At 35.8% G+C, this 18401-nt stretch overlaps 1 protein-coding gene across 1 annotated transcript in view; it reads left to right on the top strand.

Moving 5' to 3' along the window:
- The window catches only part of LOC120633224 (midasin), a 37481-nt gene extending 20043 nt beyond the window's left edge, over positions 1-17438 (top strand). Inside the window, exons 21-41 of the mRNA XM_039903378.1 lie at positions 83-300; positions 1179-1352; positions 2260-2460; positions 3324-3538; positions 3905-4067; positions 4228-5375; positions 5499-5628; positions 5734-5860; positions 5957-6035; positions 6244-6463; positions 6711-6812; positions 7068-7238; positions 7494-7856; positions 8148-8325; positions 8525-8676; positions 9020-9145; positions 11900-12084; positions 13290-13498; positions 15106-15311; positions 15821-16174; positions 17219-17438. Coding sequence (XP_039759312.1) covers positions 83-300; positions 1179-1352; positions 2260-2460; positions 3324-3538; positions 3905-4067; positions 4228-5375; positions 5499-5628; positions 5734-5860; positions 5957-6035; positions 6244-6463; positions 6711-6812; positions 7068-7238; positions 7494-7856; positions 8148-8325; positions 8525-8676; positions 9020-9145; positions 11900-12084; positions 13290-13498; positions 15106-15311; positions 15821-16174; positions 17219-17404 — 4907 coding nt within the window. The 3' untranslated portion in view covers positions 17405-17438. The remainder of the gene's footprint in view (positions 1-82; positions 301-1178; positions 1353-2259; positions 2461-3323; positions 3539-3904; positions 4068-4227; positions 5376-5498; positions 5629-5733; positions 5861-5956; positions 6036-6243; positions 6464-6710; positions 6813-7067; positions 7239-7493; positions 7857-8147; positions 8326-8524; positions 8677-9019; positions 9146-11899; positions 12085-13289; positions 13499-15105; positions 15312-15820; positions 16175-17218) is intronic.
- The last annotated feature ends 963 nt before the right edge of the window (positions 17439-18401 follow it).

Below are 18401 nucleotides of genomic sequence, written 5' to 3'. Positions count from 1 at the left end.
TGTATGAAGTGCACGCCACTGGTTGTAGTATATAAATTATTTATTTATTATTATTATTTCCATAACATGCTCATGTTTTTAGATGAACTTATATCCATATTATGGAACACATATAACTACTACGCACAATTCTCAACGCAAATCGCCGCACAAATCAAGGAGAAACGCGCGCCGATAGAGAAAAAACTGAAGGATTTTGTCAAAATTTGCACTTGGGACCGTGACCTTAGCTACTGGAGCGTCAAAGATACAGTTGAAAAAGCTCACAAGGCCCTTCATAAGCATACTAAAGAGTTTGAGGTAAGTTTTTTTTATTCCACCATTTTATTTTACTGCATTCTCACCTGGTGGTAAGTGATGATGCAGTCTAAGATAGCAACGGTGTAATCTGTTATGGGGTTATGTTATATTAAACCCATACCCCTTATTCCCCTCTCCTAGGGGAAGGGCCCCCTCATCGGTTTTAACGCGACACCGTACTGGTATGTTGAATCGTCTTTGTCGGTAAGATTGTAAATAGCTACGGCCAAAGCCTCCGACCACACCAAACCACAGAAAATTCTGAAATTATAAATTCCTAAATGGCCTCTGCTGGGAATCGAAACCGGGACCTCCTATTTAAAACCACAGATCTCACCGATGCGCCCGGGAGGTCGTTTTACTAATGTTATTAACATTAGTAAAACGACCTCCCGGGCTATACTAGAACTATACTAGAACTATACTCCTATCTGCCTTTTTTGCTTAGTTAGTATAAGGCAAATATTAAAATAGTTTGTATTATCAATCATTCATCATTTACTTACGTTAGTCTAAGTATTAAAAAAAATATGATAACTTAATCGTTGTCAGCAAATATAATATATCAATAGAAACTAGTTATTTTTCTTCATAAATAAGAGGTTTTTTTTTTACCCCAAGTTGGCTAACTTTGCAATTCCACCTTGTAAGTGATGACGCAGTCTGAGATGGTAGCGGGCTAACCTGTTAGGGGTATGGCTTACCCCTAATCGGGTTCTGCGTGGCATCTCGCCAGAACCGTGGCCGACTACCAGACACGACCAGAGGAAATTAAATCCAAGCTGCCCAGGTCGAGGTTCGAACTCCGGACCTCCTACTTGTAAAACCACAACACGTCGTAATATATTTATTATTTTATTATTGATTTTTTATTACAGAAAGTCCTTAAAGAGAGTGTAGCCAATAGTCTAGTGGACAACACAAGCGAAGTCGGGGCGGATCACGTAGGTATATGGGATCGTCCGAAGAGGGCCACGAGTGCCAATGCCCCTACTGGGGGAGCCTATATGATTGACCCCCAAATACACATTGTATTGGCTAGGAATATTAAGGTAAGTTATATAACCTACAACGTCTTCAAAACTTTAAATAAACTCCATAAAATTTATAGTCCTAACGAACCCGTACGAATATTATAAATGCGAAAGTGTGTTTTTTGTTTGTTTGTCCGCCCTTAACGTCCTAGCTAAACAATCAACCAACTTTATTTTTGGTGTAGCGATACTTAATAAATAAATTAATAAATATATGACGACAATACACACATCGCCATCTAGCCTCAAAGTTAGCGTAGTTTGTGTTATGGGTTAAGATAACTGATGAATATTTTTATGAATAATATACATAATACAAAATACTTATAATATACAGATAAACACCCAGACACTGAAATACATTCATATTCATCACACAAACATTTTCCAGTTGTGGTAATCGAACCCACGGCCTTGGACTGAGAAAGCAGCGGCCTCTTATCCCAGGATAACAAACGGTTGTCAGGGGATTTGTTAAAACTGTAATAAACGCGGTCGGAGAACGTGGGCAACAAGCAGATTGAATAATAAAAACACAAGCTGAAGCCCGTGATGAAAAATTTCCGGGATAAAAAGTAGCCCGTGACAGAATTAATAAAATATAGAAACCGTGTACACAACTTTTATTGAAGCATCTAAAACCTTTATAAACTTTAATATGGTTTCCCTTAGCATTATTTTGCGTCTTAGTTCTAAGAGTTCACCATAAAATGGGAAAAAAATTGTGAGCTAGCAACATTCCGCGGGTGTAAAGTGAGACGTGCGCGGGGCGTTTTTTTTATTGTTTTGGACAAAATGCACTGCATACAATAATGGCAGAATGATATTTTTTCTGTATGTTCTTTATTCAACGTTGCCCGTGTTACTTTCCCTCCTTTCAACTATTTTACAGTTGTTTCGATTCTACAATTTTCTTACATTACAGAAATACGTTGACCAAACTGAACAGCCTTGTCCAATAATATCAGAAGGCAGCCTTTTATCAAAGATACCCAGCTTGCTGAACAAAGCCAAGACGTTATGCAAGGACACGATCACTAACACTGGATATCCTTCTCTGGTGCAAGCATTAGACGATTTTGTGACCCTTGTGATTGAAACTAGTGCACATTTGGGTTCCTTAGAGGTAAGAGTTTTTTTTTTTATTTAGTTCGCAAAACTGACAATCAACTGTTTAGTCTAATATAAACTATAGCACTATTTTCCATGTGTATACAATTGTGCCTTTTCGATGCGAACATAGCATGCAAATCCGCTGGGTACATAAGGCTACTGTAAACAGCAAAAAAAAAATTAAAATAATATAAAAAAAATTAAATTACTAAGAATAGAAAAACGAATAAAAATCAAAAATATTGTGGAAATATAATTACTTAAGCAATAACCTATTTCCTAAGAGGTATGGAAATAAAAAAAATAATTGTTATCATTGACAAATTTAACAAGTTTGCGTTAAATTCTGCATCCATCTTGTTACACTTTGATTCTTCAACATGGGGTAGTGCCATATAGTTTTCAGTGTTGAATACCGATCGTAACGAGAGATTTCAGAGTAACTCTCGAGCAAGCTAGTTTCATCTAGAATCCTGAGTGTAGAGACGGGTTTAGCTTGAAACGATTACAGCATAACCCCTGTTTTTTTTTATTCCACTACAAGTTACCTTGACTGTATATAACCTAGTATGGTAGTCAGTCAGTTGCTTAGCGGCACGTCTTTGTCGGTAAGGTGGTAAATAACCACGGCCATAGCCTCCCAGCCTTTGTTATGAGACGATAGAAATATTCGTATAACTTTATGGTTACCGCTGCGTGGGTTTTGGCGAATAACGTCACTAAATTGAGGCAGCAACATTCGATTTCACTCAATCAAGTTGCCATGGTTAAACGCAGCTGTTAGATTTAAAAAAAAAACATATTCGAATTCTTTATTTAAATTTGAATTTCGAATTAAATAAATGAATGTAAAATAATATTCAATCGGTTTATTAGGTTGACTCAACAGCAACAAAAGAAAAGCAAACGTCCCAAGCGAAGAACTTTGTACAACAAAAGCGGAAAGCCCTCGCTGACTTATTTAAATACCTGACTAAAATGGGACTCAACTATCGTACGGGATTAGTTATAATATCAGCATCCGAAGAGTTGTATGACTTTACTATACCGCCAGTTGATTGGGACGCAGCAATGAACTATTTGAAAAGCAGGTTCGTTAAGAATAACAAATAATTAACTTTTTTTTTTTAGTCCATTTCAAATGATTAAATAATTTTTCCAAATTTTTCAAAACCCCCATCTCTATGACATATGTTTTAATTTAATAAATATACTACGACAATACACACATCGCTATCTAGCCCCAAAGTAAGCTTGTGTTATGGGTACTAAGATGACTGATGAATATTTTTATGAATAATATCTCGTCTGGGTGCCTACATGTATATATACCTATAAGATACACCCAGACACTGAAAAACACAGAAAATGACTTAAACTAAGAACTTGCCTGCTTGCCTTGAACTAAGAATAAATGGTAAATAAAAAAGATTAAAATATGCTTAATCTATTTTCAGACGGTGTGATCCTACACTGGCACTTCTATGGTCGGGCTGTGAAAAGTATTTCCAAAAAAATATCGCTCGACATAGATTATTTAGTACAGCACTACATACACCGCATAGTGACCTGGGTATGCAAAACATAGAACGCTGCAAAGGATTTGCCGCCCAACTATTGGTATGTTTTACCTGAATTCATCATAATATTTCGAGCCAGTAAAAGTCTTACTGCTTTATAAGACCAAAATCACAACAAACACAAGCAGAATTTCATGGTTTGTAATGTGTTAGAAGAAGTGTCTGAATCATTATTAACTTCTTTATTTGTTTCTCCCCAGAAAATCACAAATATTCAAAAGAAATCTATATCCAAATATACAAGGTATATTTGCGAATTACGCAACGTTACCACTAATCTCGCTAATGCTCTTGATGCTGACATTAGCGGCACTAATATTTCAACTATACAAGATAAAATCGATATTTTAATAGAATGTTACGCTCACACAAGCATTATGTTAGATCAACTAAGTATCGTACTGAAATCTGTACCAGAAGATACTATGTCTGCGGAGTCTGTGCCAGAGTTCGATATTGTGCTGTCAGATTCACTAGTACCACGATGTTTACTTAATAGCGATAGGTGGAGTGAACTTTACAAGAAAATAAAAGCAATTATATCGGTAGTCGATAAACAAAAGGCTGCATTACATAAACTTGCTAATGCTACCCCTAAACAAATAGGTGATGTGAAAGATTTACCGAACGTTTCTCAAGCGCATATTGACGTAACCCATAATGCCATTAAAAATTTAAACATCGTTATTGAGAATAGCGAAGCTATTTTACAGGAATATCAGTTCAAATTTAGAACAACAATCACTGAAGATTTGAACTCTCAACATCCTGTCTTAAAATGTGTTAAAAATTTGATTCAATATTTGAATAATACCACAAAAGAACTGGATAAATTGGATGAAATTAATGACCAAGATATGAGCGAAAATTCTTCTGCTACAATAATTGCACAAACAGAAGATATTGTAGCCACTATGTTGCTTACCATCCAGTCACTGTACAAGAAACATTTACCACTTGACAAAAGTTTGGACAATTTAGATGTTTTGAATGAAATCGATAAAATTATAGATGGAACAAATAATGAAAAAGAGGAGTCTAAAGAAATATTAGAGGATAAACATTTGAAAGAATTGTTACAGGAGAAATTATCGATTGACTCTAAACTTTTACAATTAGATATTTTAATAAACAAAATTCGTAATTTACTATGCCATTTCGTCCAGTATATCGCCACAAGAAATGAAACAGAAAATATAAAGAATGCAGTGATGAGATTAGTCCCGATATTAGAACAAACTGTGTTATTTGTTCAATATTTTTTGTCGCAAAAGGTAGCGGTGCACAGAGTGTCCTGCAAGATGCTTTCAGTTTTGTTGAAAATATTTTCGGATTTGGCTACTAAAGGGTGCGTGTACAATTTGATACATTTATGTAATTCTTTTTATTTTTGAATTTTTGTACTTGTCCAAAAAGTATATTTCAATAAAAGCGAGTAAAAACTTATAATTAATGAAATTTGTATGGATAGATTTTGCAAGCCTGGTGATCTGGATATGGAAGAAGGTGAGGGCGATGGTGGCCCCGGAAAACTGTCGAGTGGAATGGGCCTGGGCGAAGGAGAAGGACAAAAAGATGTTTCTGAGAGAATTGAAAATCAGGTAGAAATTATGCTATATATTAATTAACAATTGGATTAACAATATTTTATTGTATTGTTGTATTATTGTTTATTTTCAAGAATGAAAAAAACGCATTTTTTACAGGACCAATTGGAGGACGCACATCGTCCAGGTGAAGAGAAGAATCAGGAAGATAGAGATTGCAAAGAAGAAGAAAAGGGAGTTAATATGACTGATGATTTTGATTCGCATCTACAAGATGTTGAAAAAGGTAACGCAAATTAAGTATTGAATATTGGTGATAATAGATGGCAATTTTGTAAACTTATTCCAAACTATGGCAATTAAAAATGCAACTGTGTTACAGAAAGCGAGGAATTAGATAAAGATGATGAAAATGATGATGCAGACAAGCAAATGGGTGACACTGACAATGCGGCTGAAAAGTAAGTACATTTGAATTCGAAAAACACGTAAAAATGTTTTTATTTCGAAACACATGTAAAAAACTACAGAGCCTCTGACAATTGCGGAAGGAGTGCCTTAGTCTAATCAACTACGATTTACTTACTGAGTTATACAATTACAGTCTTCTCGACTACAGAGACACCTAGCGGCAAATTTTGTAATCTTTTTACATACTTATAATTATAGGCTGGATCAACAAATATGGGGTTCTGAAGACGAAGATGATTTAGAAGAAGAATCTGGAAAGAATGAGAAAGAAGAACGAGGTAAGGGTGAAAGTACAGGTGAAAAAGAGATGGCTGCGAAAGAAGAGGAACAAGGTCAGGACGATGGAACAGATGGAAAGGAAAAACAAAAGAAAAAGGATGTCAATGAAATGAAAGAACCTGATATTGACGATGACCACGTAAGATTAAACCATTATTAGCTCAATTCTAAAACGCAATTATTATATTTGAACACATGAAATATTCGGCTGTTACTTCCTTAATATTTTAAGGTAATAAATTATGTAAAGTTGTTGTTTGACTACTTTTTCTTTATTTGTGCCGGCTAGGCAATATATCAGTGCATAACCAAATTACACTTTATAAATAATTACCTAATTCATTCATTTCTTAATATTGTTGCAAGTAACTGTTTATAAATTTCAGATCGATCCTTACCACGGTAACCAACAACAACTGCCAGAGCCAGAAGATTTTGAATTACCAGATAATATGAACATGGATGGTGACGAAGGAAATGATGATAAGGTAACGAATATTACCAAGTATGATTAAAGAAAAAGCTTACAAAAAAATATCATGTTTTTCTTAGTATGTTGCGGTATATCACATGTCTTTTTAATGAAATCCTTATTACTGTGCGTATTTAAAATATTATATATATATTTTTTTAATTTATCAAGAGAAGTCGGACGTTTTGTCTTGCAAGGTAGTACTGACTAGTATGTAGTAGCAAATAACTGTGTTGTATTAAATGTTTTTAAATATTTTTTTTTATTCTAGGACGGTGAAACCGAAACAGAAAATCCGTTTGAAATCGATGCAATGAAAGAGGCTATTCCAGAAGAGGAAGAGAAATCTAAAGAAAAAGACGAAAAGAACAATAAGAATGGCCTTGAAGTTTCAAGTGATGAAGAAGATGGCGAAGGAAATGAAGATGTGACTGACGATCATGTATGTGTGTTGTTAATCTAGACGATAAAACTAAGATGAAGCTATATTTACAATTAATTAACCAAAAAATCATTTTCTGCTAACTAATTTTCACTCAACTCAATTTCGTATATTTATATATATATATATTTTTAATTGAATTTGAATTACGAGTGAAATACATTTTTACGTTAATTAACAAGATTAAAGTAAATATCGGAAGCAAGCCTTTAAAATTAATTATAACTTACAAATATGTATCAATACTTTTTACAGAACAAACAAGATATCGAAGATAAGGAAGGAAATGAAGGTGAAAATGATAAAGATATACCTAATGAAGAAAAAGATGACACAGATGCGAAACTGGATTCCGATAATCTCGATACAGAGAATCCTGAACCCGAAACACTGGAGGAGTCTAAAACTGAAGAAGAAAACATGCAAAAGAATCCAGATAGTATAAATGAAGAAGAAAAAACTCAGGAAAAAGAACACGAAGCGAACCCTCAAGCGAATCCTTCTAACAGTGATCCGACGGCTGAGGATAGAGTTGAAAACGCCGAGATGGAGAGAGGCACTAATGACAATGTTGAAACTAATACGGAACAGGCTAAAGATGAAGAAGCTGAGCCTTTTGTAAGTATATAGTGATAGATAATTCTTGATTGAATAGAGTTTTATTGTAATAAGTTAGTTAATATTAATCATTTTCATTTTTAATTTATTTTGATTTGTGGTTGAACATGAGTTTTGCTTCTAAAATATTGTATGAGGCCGAAATTTATTTACGGCCAATGCAATTTTATGTGGCACTAAGTTAGAAATGCCGAAAATAAACATAAACTATATAGAGTTGATACTAGAGTTTTTTTTACGTATCCAAATCGAATTTGAAAAACAGAGTATATGTTTGAATTTAAATAACAGGAACAAGCCCAAGAACAAGTAGGTGAGGACATACAATCCACTGGAATGTCCGAACTAGACAAAAGCGATAAAGGACATCGCGGTAATAAGGATGCGACAAGAGCAGAAACCTCTCAAGATAAAGAACAGAAAAGATTTGAAAATAAACCCGGGAAGACTGATCAAGAAAGGACTTTGGGTATTTTTTGCATATTGTTATAATTATAGCTAATAAAAACTTAAAATACTCTTTTGTAACGAGAGATACTTTACTGTAATGCCTTAAAGTTGCTGGCTAAATATGATGTGCAGCAAATGCTACGAAGGCTACAGGCTGTCTTCGTAGCATTTGGTGAAAATTGATGGCGTCAGTTAAATAGGTTTTTTTTTTTAAAAAGGTGACGTAAATGAAAGGAAACATAAGAAAGCTCACACCTTGAATGTTGAGAAAGAAGACGCAGAAAATGAAGGTGGTGAAGGTGATGAGAGACCAGAAAATGAAGCGGATGCTTACCAACACGTTAAACAAGCCAAGAAAGATGATCTGCAGGTATGTGAATGAAAACAAGCTAGTATAAAGCCGCTCTTATTAAAATTGACAGCAACTGTTCAAAGTTTGTTTTTTAAATCTAGTTCATTATTAGCAATGCATGATTCAACTACCACAAAACCGCATCACGAATTTTGTAAAAGAGCTAGATACAATTTTTAACTTGGCAATCTTATCTAAGCTATCTATCTTAAGCTATATTTTCTAGGCAACAAAAGATAGATTTTGTTGTTGCATTTAATATGATGATACGCCTGCCTTTGCCAGAAGGGTGATCTTTCTTATATAAGGACCATTCCACCCTCAGTTTTTGTCCTTACTTGAAATCCTTATATTCTTAAAGGTTGTTGATGCAGCTACAAAAGAACAAGCAGACCAACAACCGACGTTACAACAAGATGATGAAGAAGGCGACAAATTGAAGGAAGATGAAGACGTTGCTATGGATGTGGACGACGAAGATATTCAGGTGAGAAATTCCTACATAACGTGTAAAATAATTGTTAGCAAAAATAATTGCTATAAGTTTATCATATAGGAGAAATAATTAGCGTATCAGTTAGTAAGCAAATATAACAGCATATCCATCTGTGATAACAGCACAAGTGCGTACATAGTTTCTCTCTTGGTAAAAAAATTGGAAGATAGGTTTACAATGGGAATATCCCATGATCATATTAAGGGTAAATTTAGTTTCTGTGTCTTAACGTAAGTAGACTGTTTGGACAAACGATTAAACCTGTATGGTTTTCTGGTGTTGTGTTGTAATACAATCAAATAAAAAATCGACTGCGGTCCAAAATTACTCTCCAAAATATATAAACAATTTGGAAAATTCAGATTTATTTATTTTAACTTAAAAAATAATGAGTAAAATAAAAATAACACGAAAGGAACCTGGCATGTAATTAAGAAGGTTGGAAATATTTATCCTTCATCCTCCCCTGCTTTAGAATTGTTACATTTAAAAACTGATTATAAAACTTCTCTTAACCATGTAAATAGTTTTTTTGTAGAAGTAGGAAGCAGATTAGCAACTCAGATTCTCTTACAACCAAACTACTCCCCAGAAAACTGCATAGTTGATACCCTCTCTCCTGTAAATTCTTTTGGAATTCTACCAGTAAACGTAACAGAAATAGAAACCATTATTATGAACCTTAAATCAAATAGTGCGGTAGGATGGGACGGGATTCCATCAAAAGTCTTAAAGGCTAGCTTTGCCTCGCTTGCTCCTATAATCACTAAAATTTGTAATCTTTCTCTCGTCACGGGTATTTTTCCGGACTCCTATAAAAAGGCTCTAGTTATTCCAATCTATAAAAATGGTGATAGAACCAATGTAAACAATTATAGACCTATATCTATGCTAACCTCTCTGTCTAAAATCTTAGAAAAGGTGTTGAATAATAGACTAGTTAATTATTTAGAAGCACATAAACTGTTGTCACCAAACCAATACGGCTTTAGAAAAGGAAAATGTACTGAAGACGCAGTTCTATATTTAACTGAATCGATTACTAGATCCCTAGATAAAAAATTAAAATGCGTCGGCATTTTCCTTGATTTATCTAAGGCCTTCGACACTGTTTCTGTACCCATACTTCTGACTAAGCTTTATAAAATAGGAGTAAGAGGTATAGCACTGAATATTTTCAGCGATTACTTAAAGAATCGTACCCAGCAAGTTAAGGTAACTGAACATCGAAGCGATGATATGCCTCTTACATATGGTGTCCCGCAGGGCAGCATTATAGGCCCCACGCTATTCCTTATATATATAAATAATCTTTGCTGCCTTCCAATTCCTCATTGCAAAATAATAGCTTACGCAGATGACACCGTTCTGCTTGTTACAGGAGATACGTGGGAGAATACTTTTAAAAATGCCGAAAATGCACTTAAAATGGTTTCCGATTGGTTAACTGCAAACTTACTTAGCCTAAATGTTATTAAATCTAAATTCCTTACCTTTTCCTCGTCCACAACCACTCAACCTCCTATTGATAAATGCATAGTGAGGGCGCATATCTGTAATTCTTTAGAAAATACATATTGCGCCTGTCCTACAGTAGAATATGTTTCAAATATAAAATATCTTGGACTGCAAATTGATAACACTTTGTCCTGGAAACTGCACATATCTAACTTAACATCTAAAATAAGGAAACTAATATACATATTCAGAAATCTTAGATCATCAGCAAATAAATCAATTCTTTTTATGGTATACCATGCAATAGTTCAGTCTTTACTTTCATACTGCATTTCTGTCTGGGGTGGCAGTCATAAATCAACGCTACTACAGTTGGAGAGAGCACAAAGGGCTATCCTAAAAGTGATGACTAATAGACCTTTTCGGTATTCCACTACAGAATTATACAGAGATTGTAAAGTTCTATCAGTTCGCCAACTTTTTATTCTTCAAACTATTATTCGTAAACATAATTCTACTACTTACGTAAAAAGCCAACATAAAAGAAGAGGGGACATAATCTTTCAAACAGAAAGGCACAAAAGTAAACTAGCTGGGAGGCAGTACTACATCATTAGCTCTAGAATTTACAATAAAATCAATAGAGATATAAATATATACCCCCTAAATAAAATTAACTGTAAAAAATGTGTAAAAGAGTGGCTACTGACAAAATCATATGCTGAAACTGAAATTCTTCTGGAAGTCTTAGGATCGAATTAATATGTAAAACTCTAACTCACATATACACACACACACACACACACACACACACACACGCACATACAAACACACACAAATATAAATACATACATACAAACACACACATACACCTGCAAAACAAATTTATATATGTATATATAACTTAATATAATAACTATCTTGTATAAGCAAACATATACGCGAGCACAATTACCTATGCGACGCAAACTCACATACGCACAATCATACACTCAATCATCGAAACAACAATTTAAGGAGAGCACTGTCGCCTGTAATACAGGTTTTTACCTAAATCAGGGACAGTACATTTTAAATGGCACCATTACAAACATTTATTACATACACACCAATATAATTTGTGAGGCACGCATTTGTTTGTATAAATATTATAATAACTACTTTACATTTTAAAAACTGTATGTACCTACATTCTTGTGAATAAATAAATTATAAATTATTAAAAAAAAAAAAAAAATAATGAGTAATATTTTGCTTGTTTGAATTTAATTTATGTTTAAATCTTAGGTCGATAAGACGGAGGAACTAAAATCTGAAAAGATGAAAGACGGCAAAGATAAAGATCAGGACAAAACCGGTAACAAAAAGGAAGGAGGTGATGAAATCACAGGAGAAACTGGTATTGAAGTCGAGGGTGATACCGTGTTGACCTCTAATGTACCTCGGGGGCGGGATACTTCTTATCATACCAAGTAAGTATAGTACTTGCATCCGAATGCTTTTAATGTTGCTTCTTTTATTTACATCTCTAACGAAACCTCGGGATATTATGAAAATAAAACTTAATTTGCTACACTCCGAAAAGCAGGAGAATCTGTTTGGTGTTATTTATAATTTCTTCAATCTTTACACAGAAAACAGATCTTCGGTACGTTAATTTATTATCTATTTGGAGATGTTCACTTTGAAGACTTGACGTTTCAAAAGTGCTTATATTAGGCCTACTTGAAATAAATGAATTTTGAATTTGAATTTTGAATTTGAATTTGAATTTGAATTATTATTAAAACAACAATTATTCATTGTAAAGTCGACATCTCCTAAGGAGAGAGTTCATTGCCGAAGATCGGTTTGGTTTGGAGTAAAGGGATTGAAGAAATAAAAATCACACCATAAATATTCTCCTATGGCTTATTAACGAGCAGTGATAGCTGCGCAACTTTTTCGAGTTATGTGCATTTTTAATTTAAGTCATTAAATATCACTTGCTCCAACGGTGAGGGAAAACATCATGAGCAAACCGACATGCCTGGGAATTCTCATAATGTTCTGAAAGGCATTCGAAGCGCGGTGAACTACCGCCTTAATCCTTCCCATTCTGAGAAGAGACTCGTGAAATGTATTGGGCCGGTAATGGGTTGATAAAGATGATGAATTCAATATTAATTGCTTTAGCGGTAAAGGAAAACATCGTTAGGAACCCTTCAAACGCGTGATCCTCCATAATGTTCTGAAAGGCGTTCGAAGTTTGAAGCCTTGGCCAGCGTGGTGAACTACGGCCTAATAAACAGGAGGAGATCCCTAAGGAGATCCTTCTCGTGTTGTGACCCAATAATGGATTCATACTAAAGATAAAGATGATGATGAAGGAAAGAGAGAAAAAAATATTTTTACATTGCGCCACACATTACAATATTAACGACACGACGTATGTTATGTGTGGCACAACCTAGAAAAAAGTTGCCAGCTCAGCATTGTGCCGCATGCGCCAATGGGAGCGTACAGCGCTGATTTTCAGTTGGCACCTTGTACCAGGTGACACCACGGAAATACGTAGCCATCTACTGACCACATTTTAATATTTTATTTTAATAATATACTTAGCAAAAGTTAGTTATATAAGTAACAAAAAAAATCTATGATTTAATAAAAATATTGAACTAATTTCGATTTCTAGACTCGAAGAAACCACCCAACAAGTCGATGATATAACAATGGAACAATATGTTAGCCTAAGACAGTGGCTTGAGTCCGGGGCAGTCCGCGGTAGTACCGCGTCAACTGCCGCCTGGCGGGCTGTGTGGAGTGACTGTGGAAACGCCGCTCGGGCATTGTGCGAGCGGCTAAGACTGGTGTTAGAGCCCACTGGACGGTCCAGAAGAGCTGGTAAGTTAAGGGGCCTTTATTTAATTTTATTCATTACGGACAACCAAGTGCAATATGTGAGATTTTCTACCTAAGTTTACTTATTCGATCGCGTGAAAAATAACTAACAACTAACTATAAATAATTAATAAAAATAAGGTATTAGGTGTATGTGTGTGTTTGTATGTATGTATTTATATTTGTGTGTGTTTGTATGTGCGTGTGTGTGTGTGTGTATATGTGAGTTAGAGTTTTACATATTAATAATAATTAATAACTAATAACTAACTATAAATAATTAATAATAATATGGTAGCGTAGGAGAAGGCGGGGATAGCCCAGTGGGTGGGACTTTGACTTCACATTCGGGTTTAGCGAGTCCGAATCCCAGCACGCACCCAGCACGCACCTCCAACTTTTCTTACTTATTTGCGTTTTATGCAATTAAAATCAATAAATCCTAACCGTATTCGGTCACAGCGACTGTTTCGGATTCCAGCTAGAGCGCCGCTGGTGACCTCTTAGGTGACTCGCATAATCTGATTTTGTGCTAAACGTGCGACGGCAATGTAGTTACGTCGTACGGCCGCTGGTGGTCGGGCCTTTACCACATCGGGTTTAGCATCACGCTCTTTAAGTCGTCTCAACTCAAATTTCGTCACGTTCGTGTACACTAAGCGCCGCCAATGTGAGCGGTCTTTCGTAAAGGTCTTCCATCTTGCCAGGACAATGGAACATGATTCATATGACGCTTCAGCACATCTTTATACCGCAGAATGGCAATATAGCAATTAAAATATCACTGCTTCAATGGTGAACGAAAGCATCGTGAGAAAACCTGCATACCTGAGATTTCTCCATAATGTTGTCAAAGGTGTGTGAAGTCCACCAATCCGCATTGGGCCAGCGTGGTGGACTACGGCCTTAACCCCTTATCACTGTGGGAGGAGACCCATACCCTGTAGTGGGCCGGTATTGGGTTGATATGAGGATGATGATGATGAAGTAGAAGGAAGGTAGTTAAGTAAACAATAAATAAATATACTACGACAATACACACATCGCCAGCCCCAAATTAAGCGTGGCTTGTGTTATGAGTACTAAGATAACTGATGAATATTTTTATGAATAATATACATTAATACTTATAATATACAGATAAACACCCAGACACTGAAAAACATTTATCTTCATCACAGAATTTATTTCCAGTTGTGGTAATCGAACCCACAGCATTGGACTCAGAAAGCAGGGTCGCTGCCAACTGCGCCAATCGTCCGTCTGTTACAATACTGTAAAACCGTACTGTCACTAGATGGCGCTATTTCGGTAACAAACAAATCGTAGTTAACTTTCACTCGATCGAATAAGTAAACGTAGGTAGTAAATCTCACACTTTGTACTCAGTAGCCCAGTAGCCTTAGAAAAAAATTTGCTCGCTCGCAATCGAGTCGTCGTTTCCGAGTATGGAAATACTTGAACACCGGAGAAAAATTGCTCAAATTTGCCTACTTAGCGCGGTCTTTTGTCGGAACCTTTGTAAAACAGAAATTAGAAGGAATTTCCGACTTCAAAACGCCGAGAAATTTTCACTAACGTACGAGTATTTTAATAATAATCTATTTCAGGTGACTTCCGTACTGGACGCGCCATTAATATGCGTCGCGTGATTCCATACATTGCGTCTCATTTCCGCAAGGATCGTATCTGGTTACGCCGCACCAAGCCCGCTAAGCGAGAGTACAAGATCGCCATCGCGATCGACGACTCGAGCTCAATGGCTGATAACCGGAGCAAGGAATTGGCTTTCGAGAGCTTGGCTTTAGTCTCGCAGGTGAGATTTAAATATTAACTTTACGCATTTAATCAAAATCAACTCGCTTAACATAAATTTTGAATAATAAAAAAGCATGCGTATGAATTGCTCTAACTTGAATGAATGAATATACTTTTATCGCACACCACAAAAAGTGCATAGAAAAAAAAAGAAAAGTATAACAAAACAACGTCTACAATTTGGCGGCTTTATCGCTTCATAGCGATTTCTTCCAGGCAACCAATGGCGAAGATGAAAAACAAGGATAACTTTATAGCTAAATATTATTTTGTCTGTGAGTTGGTGATAACAAAGCATGTTATATGTATATATAAACTATGTTTTACATTCTATAAAGAACCTAAGTGAGTATTTTAAGTCCGTAATTTCAGAATGCAGCGATCAGTTCAGCTGTTAGGTCGCACAACAAAATAATAAAACAAACTATGGCAACTAGGGACTCATTAATCTGTCTGTTTTAAAACATTCTTAAGTTAATGTATTGTAAATTTATTATTTTTCTACAGGCGTTAAATCTACTCGAATCAGGAGATCTGGCAGTACTGAGTTTCGGCGAGAAACCAAACCTCTTACACCCGTTCACCGAACAGTTCTCAGAGCATTCCGGCTCCAAAATACTTGAGCAATTGCTATTCGATCAAACAAAAACCAGGATAGCACAGTTGCTAGATTTCTGCACCGTGATGTTCGACCAACATTCGATAAGGAGTGATGCTTTGAACGCTAAATTACTGGTGATAGTCAGTGATGGTAGAGGCATTTTCTCAGAAGGAGAAACTAAGGTTTTGCAAGCGGTCCGGAGGGCAAGACAGCAAGGGATATTTTTGGTTTATGTAATCATTGACAATCCTGATAATAAGGTGAGGTTCGCACTGGTTCTATAAACTTAAGATTTATGCTCGTTTTCACTATTGACGAACGCAATGCAAAGCAAAGCCAATACCTGATCTAGGAAGACTACTAGGCATTCATCGACCATTGACCAATAGTTATAATAAATAAATAAATATACTACGACAATACACACATCGCCATCTAGCCCCAAAGTAAGCGTAGCTTGTGTTATGGGTACTTAGATGACTGATGAATATTTTTTTGAATAATATACATAAATACAGGCGTCAAAAAACATTCATGTTCATCGCACAAACATTTTCCAGTTGTGGGAATCGTACCCACGGCCTTGGACTCAGTAAGCAGGGTCGCTGCACACTTCGCGATCTGTCGTCAAAGTTGAATGGACAGAGAGTAATATCGGCTTCTCTTTATCTCAGGATAACAGTCGGTTCCCGGGGGGGATCGTAAAAACCGTAACAAACGCGGTCGGAGAACGTGGGCATACAACTAGATTGAATAATAAATAAAGCCGCGAATAAAATCGCAATCGAGGCCGTTTTGCCAAGTCTTAGTTACCACCTAAGACTTGGCAAAACGTTTTTTTCTATAGACATCGCCTTCGCCAACCATTAGGCATTCGATTGAGACGATGTCTAGATTTAGTGAAAACAGGCGTCAGTGTATTAGTTACTTTGGTTTGAAGGACCAAATTAAGATTTATTGGCTATACTCCGCGAAAAGTAGGAGAATTTGTACGTTGTACTTTATTATTTCTTCAATCTTTATACTCCACACCAGATCTGCAGCAATGTACTCTCTACGCAAATTTCACTCCGACACCGGATCACCCTCAGGAGATGTTGACTTTACAATGAACAATTGTTTAATCAGACTTGAGGAGTATAAAAATTGAAGAAATTATAACTTTCACCGTACAGATTCGCCTGCTTGTCGCGGAGTATAGCAAATTAAGCTTTAATATTCATTATATATCATGGTAATTCGTAGAGTTACACATGCTTATATTTAAGAATTTAATTGAATTTAACATTTCCGATTGTTCACAGGATTCGATAATGGACATCAGGCGGCCAATGCTGGACCCAGTGAGTAACACACTGATGGGATTCGTACCGTACTTGGACACGTTCCCGTTCCCATTCTACCTCATATTACGGGATATGAACGCTTTGCCGACCGTCCTAGGGGACGCATTAAGGCAGTGGTTCGAACTGGCTGCGAACACTAGTTAATAAAATATAATAGTATTAAAAAGAATCCTCGATATATTTCTGGATTTATTTAAGAACCTTTCGAGTCCTTGTCTCTCTTACACCAAACTGAGGCATAGGAAGGTCTGCTGTTAAGTTGTTGATATCCTTTTGACAGATACGAAGCGTTCGCTTCCACTTTTTGCAACTCAAAGATTGAATAGGCCTTCCGGTTTCCGTCGTCGCTTTATAACATGGTTTCCTTCAAATAGATAAGGTTTTATATTATTTTGGCTGCATCACTTACCATCTGGTGAGATTACAGCCAAGCGCTGGTCGCAGCCGTATTATATAAAAAAACTTTAACAAAAGTGTACATAAGTGCCATCTGGTGGGCACAAAATGTTTGCCAACAGTAAAAGAATGCCTGCGAGAATGTGGTATTTAAAATACTTTCTGATTGGCTAACATAATTCCACTATTGGTTTAAAACATAAAAATGTTCCGCCAGTATTTACTAAACATCTATCAGGTCCTAATCAATGAAACCAAAGACGGTACACGAAAAAATGGTCAAAGATATCAATAGATCCTGTTTTATGGGTTGCGATTTTATAATAGAAAAAACATTCATCATATATTACCAAAGTTAAACGGTGCTAGGTCAACGTAGCCCCGAATTATAAAAAAAACTTCCGCAACGTAACACGAATAAATAGTTAAGAATTTGAGGCATTGACCTCTAGTAATATCACAGGCTATTGCCATTTTGTTGTTATCTCCAATTGATTGACGCCATTTTGGCGCTGCATGTTGTGAAGCTGTAATACGAGTGTCCAAGGAACTAAAGTTTGAATTTCATTAAATATATTTAGTTCCTGAGACACTCGTATGCCATATTTGGCGCTTCAAATGGAAAGAAAATTGTAGCTGTCATTTGTTACGCCTGTGTGCCACTGTCATGGCAGCCCAACCAGTTTTATTGGAGGTCAGTTTCCTAGGGTAAAATCTTGCAACTTTTATAACAACCAAATAAAAT

Source organism: Pararge aegeria, chromosome 21 (genome assembly GCF_905163445.1).
Source record: "Pararge aegeria chromosome 21, ilParAegt1.1, whole genome shotgun sequence".
NCBI lineage: Eukaryota > Metazoa > Arthropoda > Insecta > Lepidoptera > Nymphalidae > Pararge > Pararge aegeria.
The sequence above is the reverse complement of the archived record's forward strand: the minus strand, read 5'-3'. Positions and strand labels throughout refer to the sequence as shown.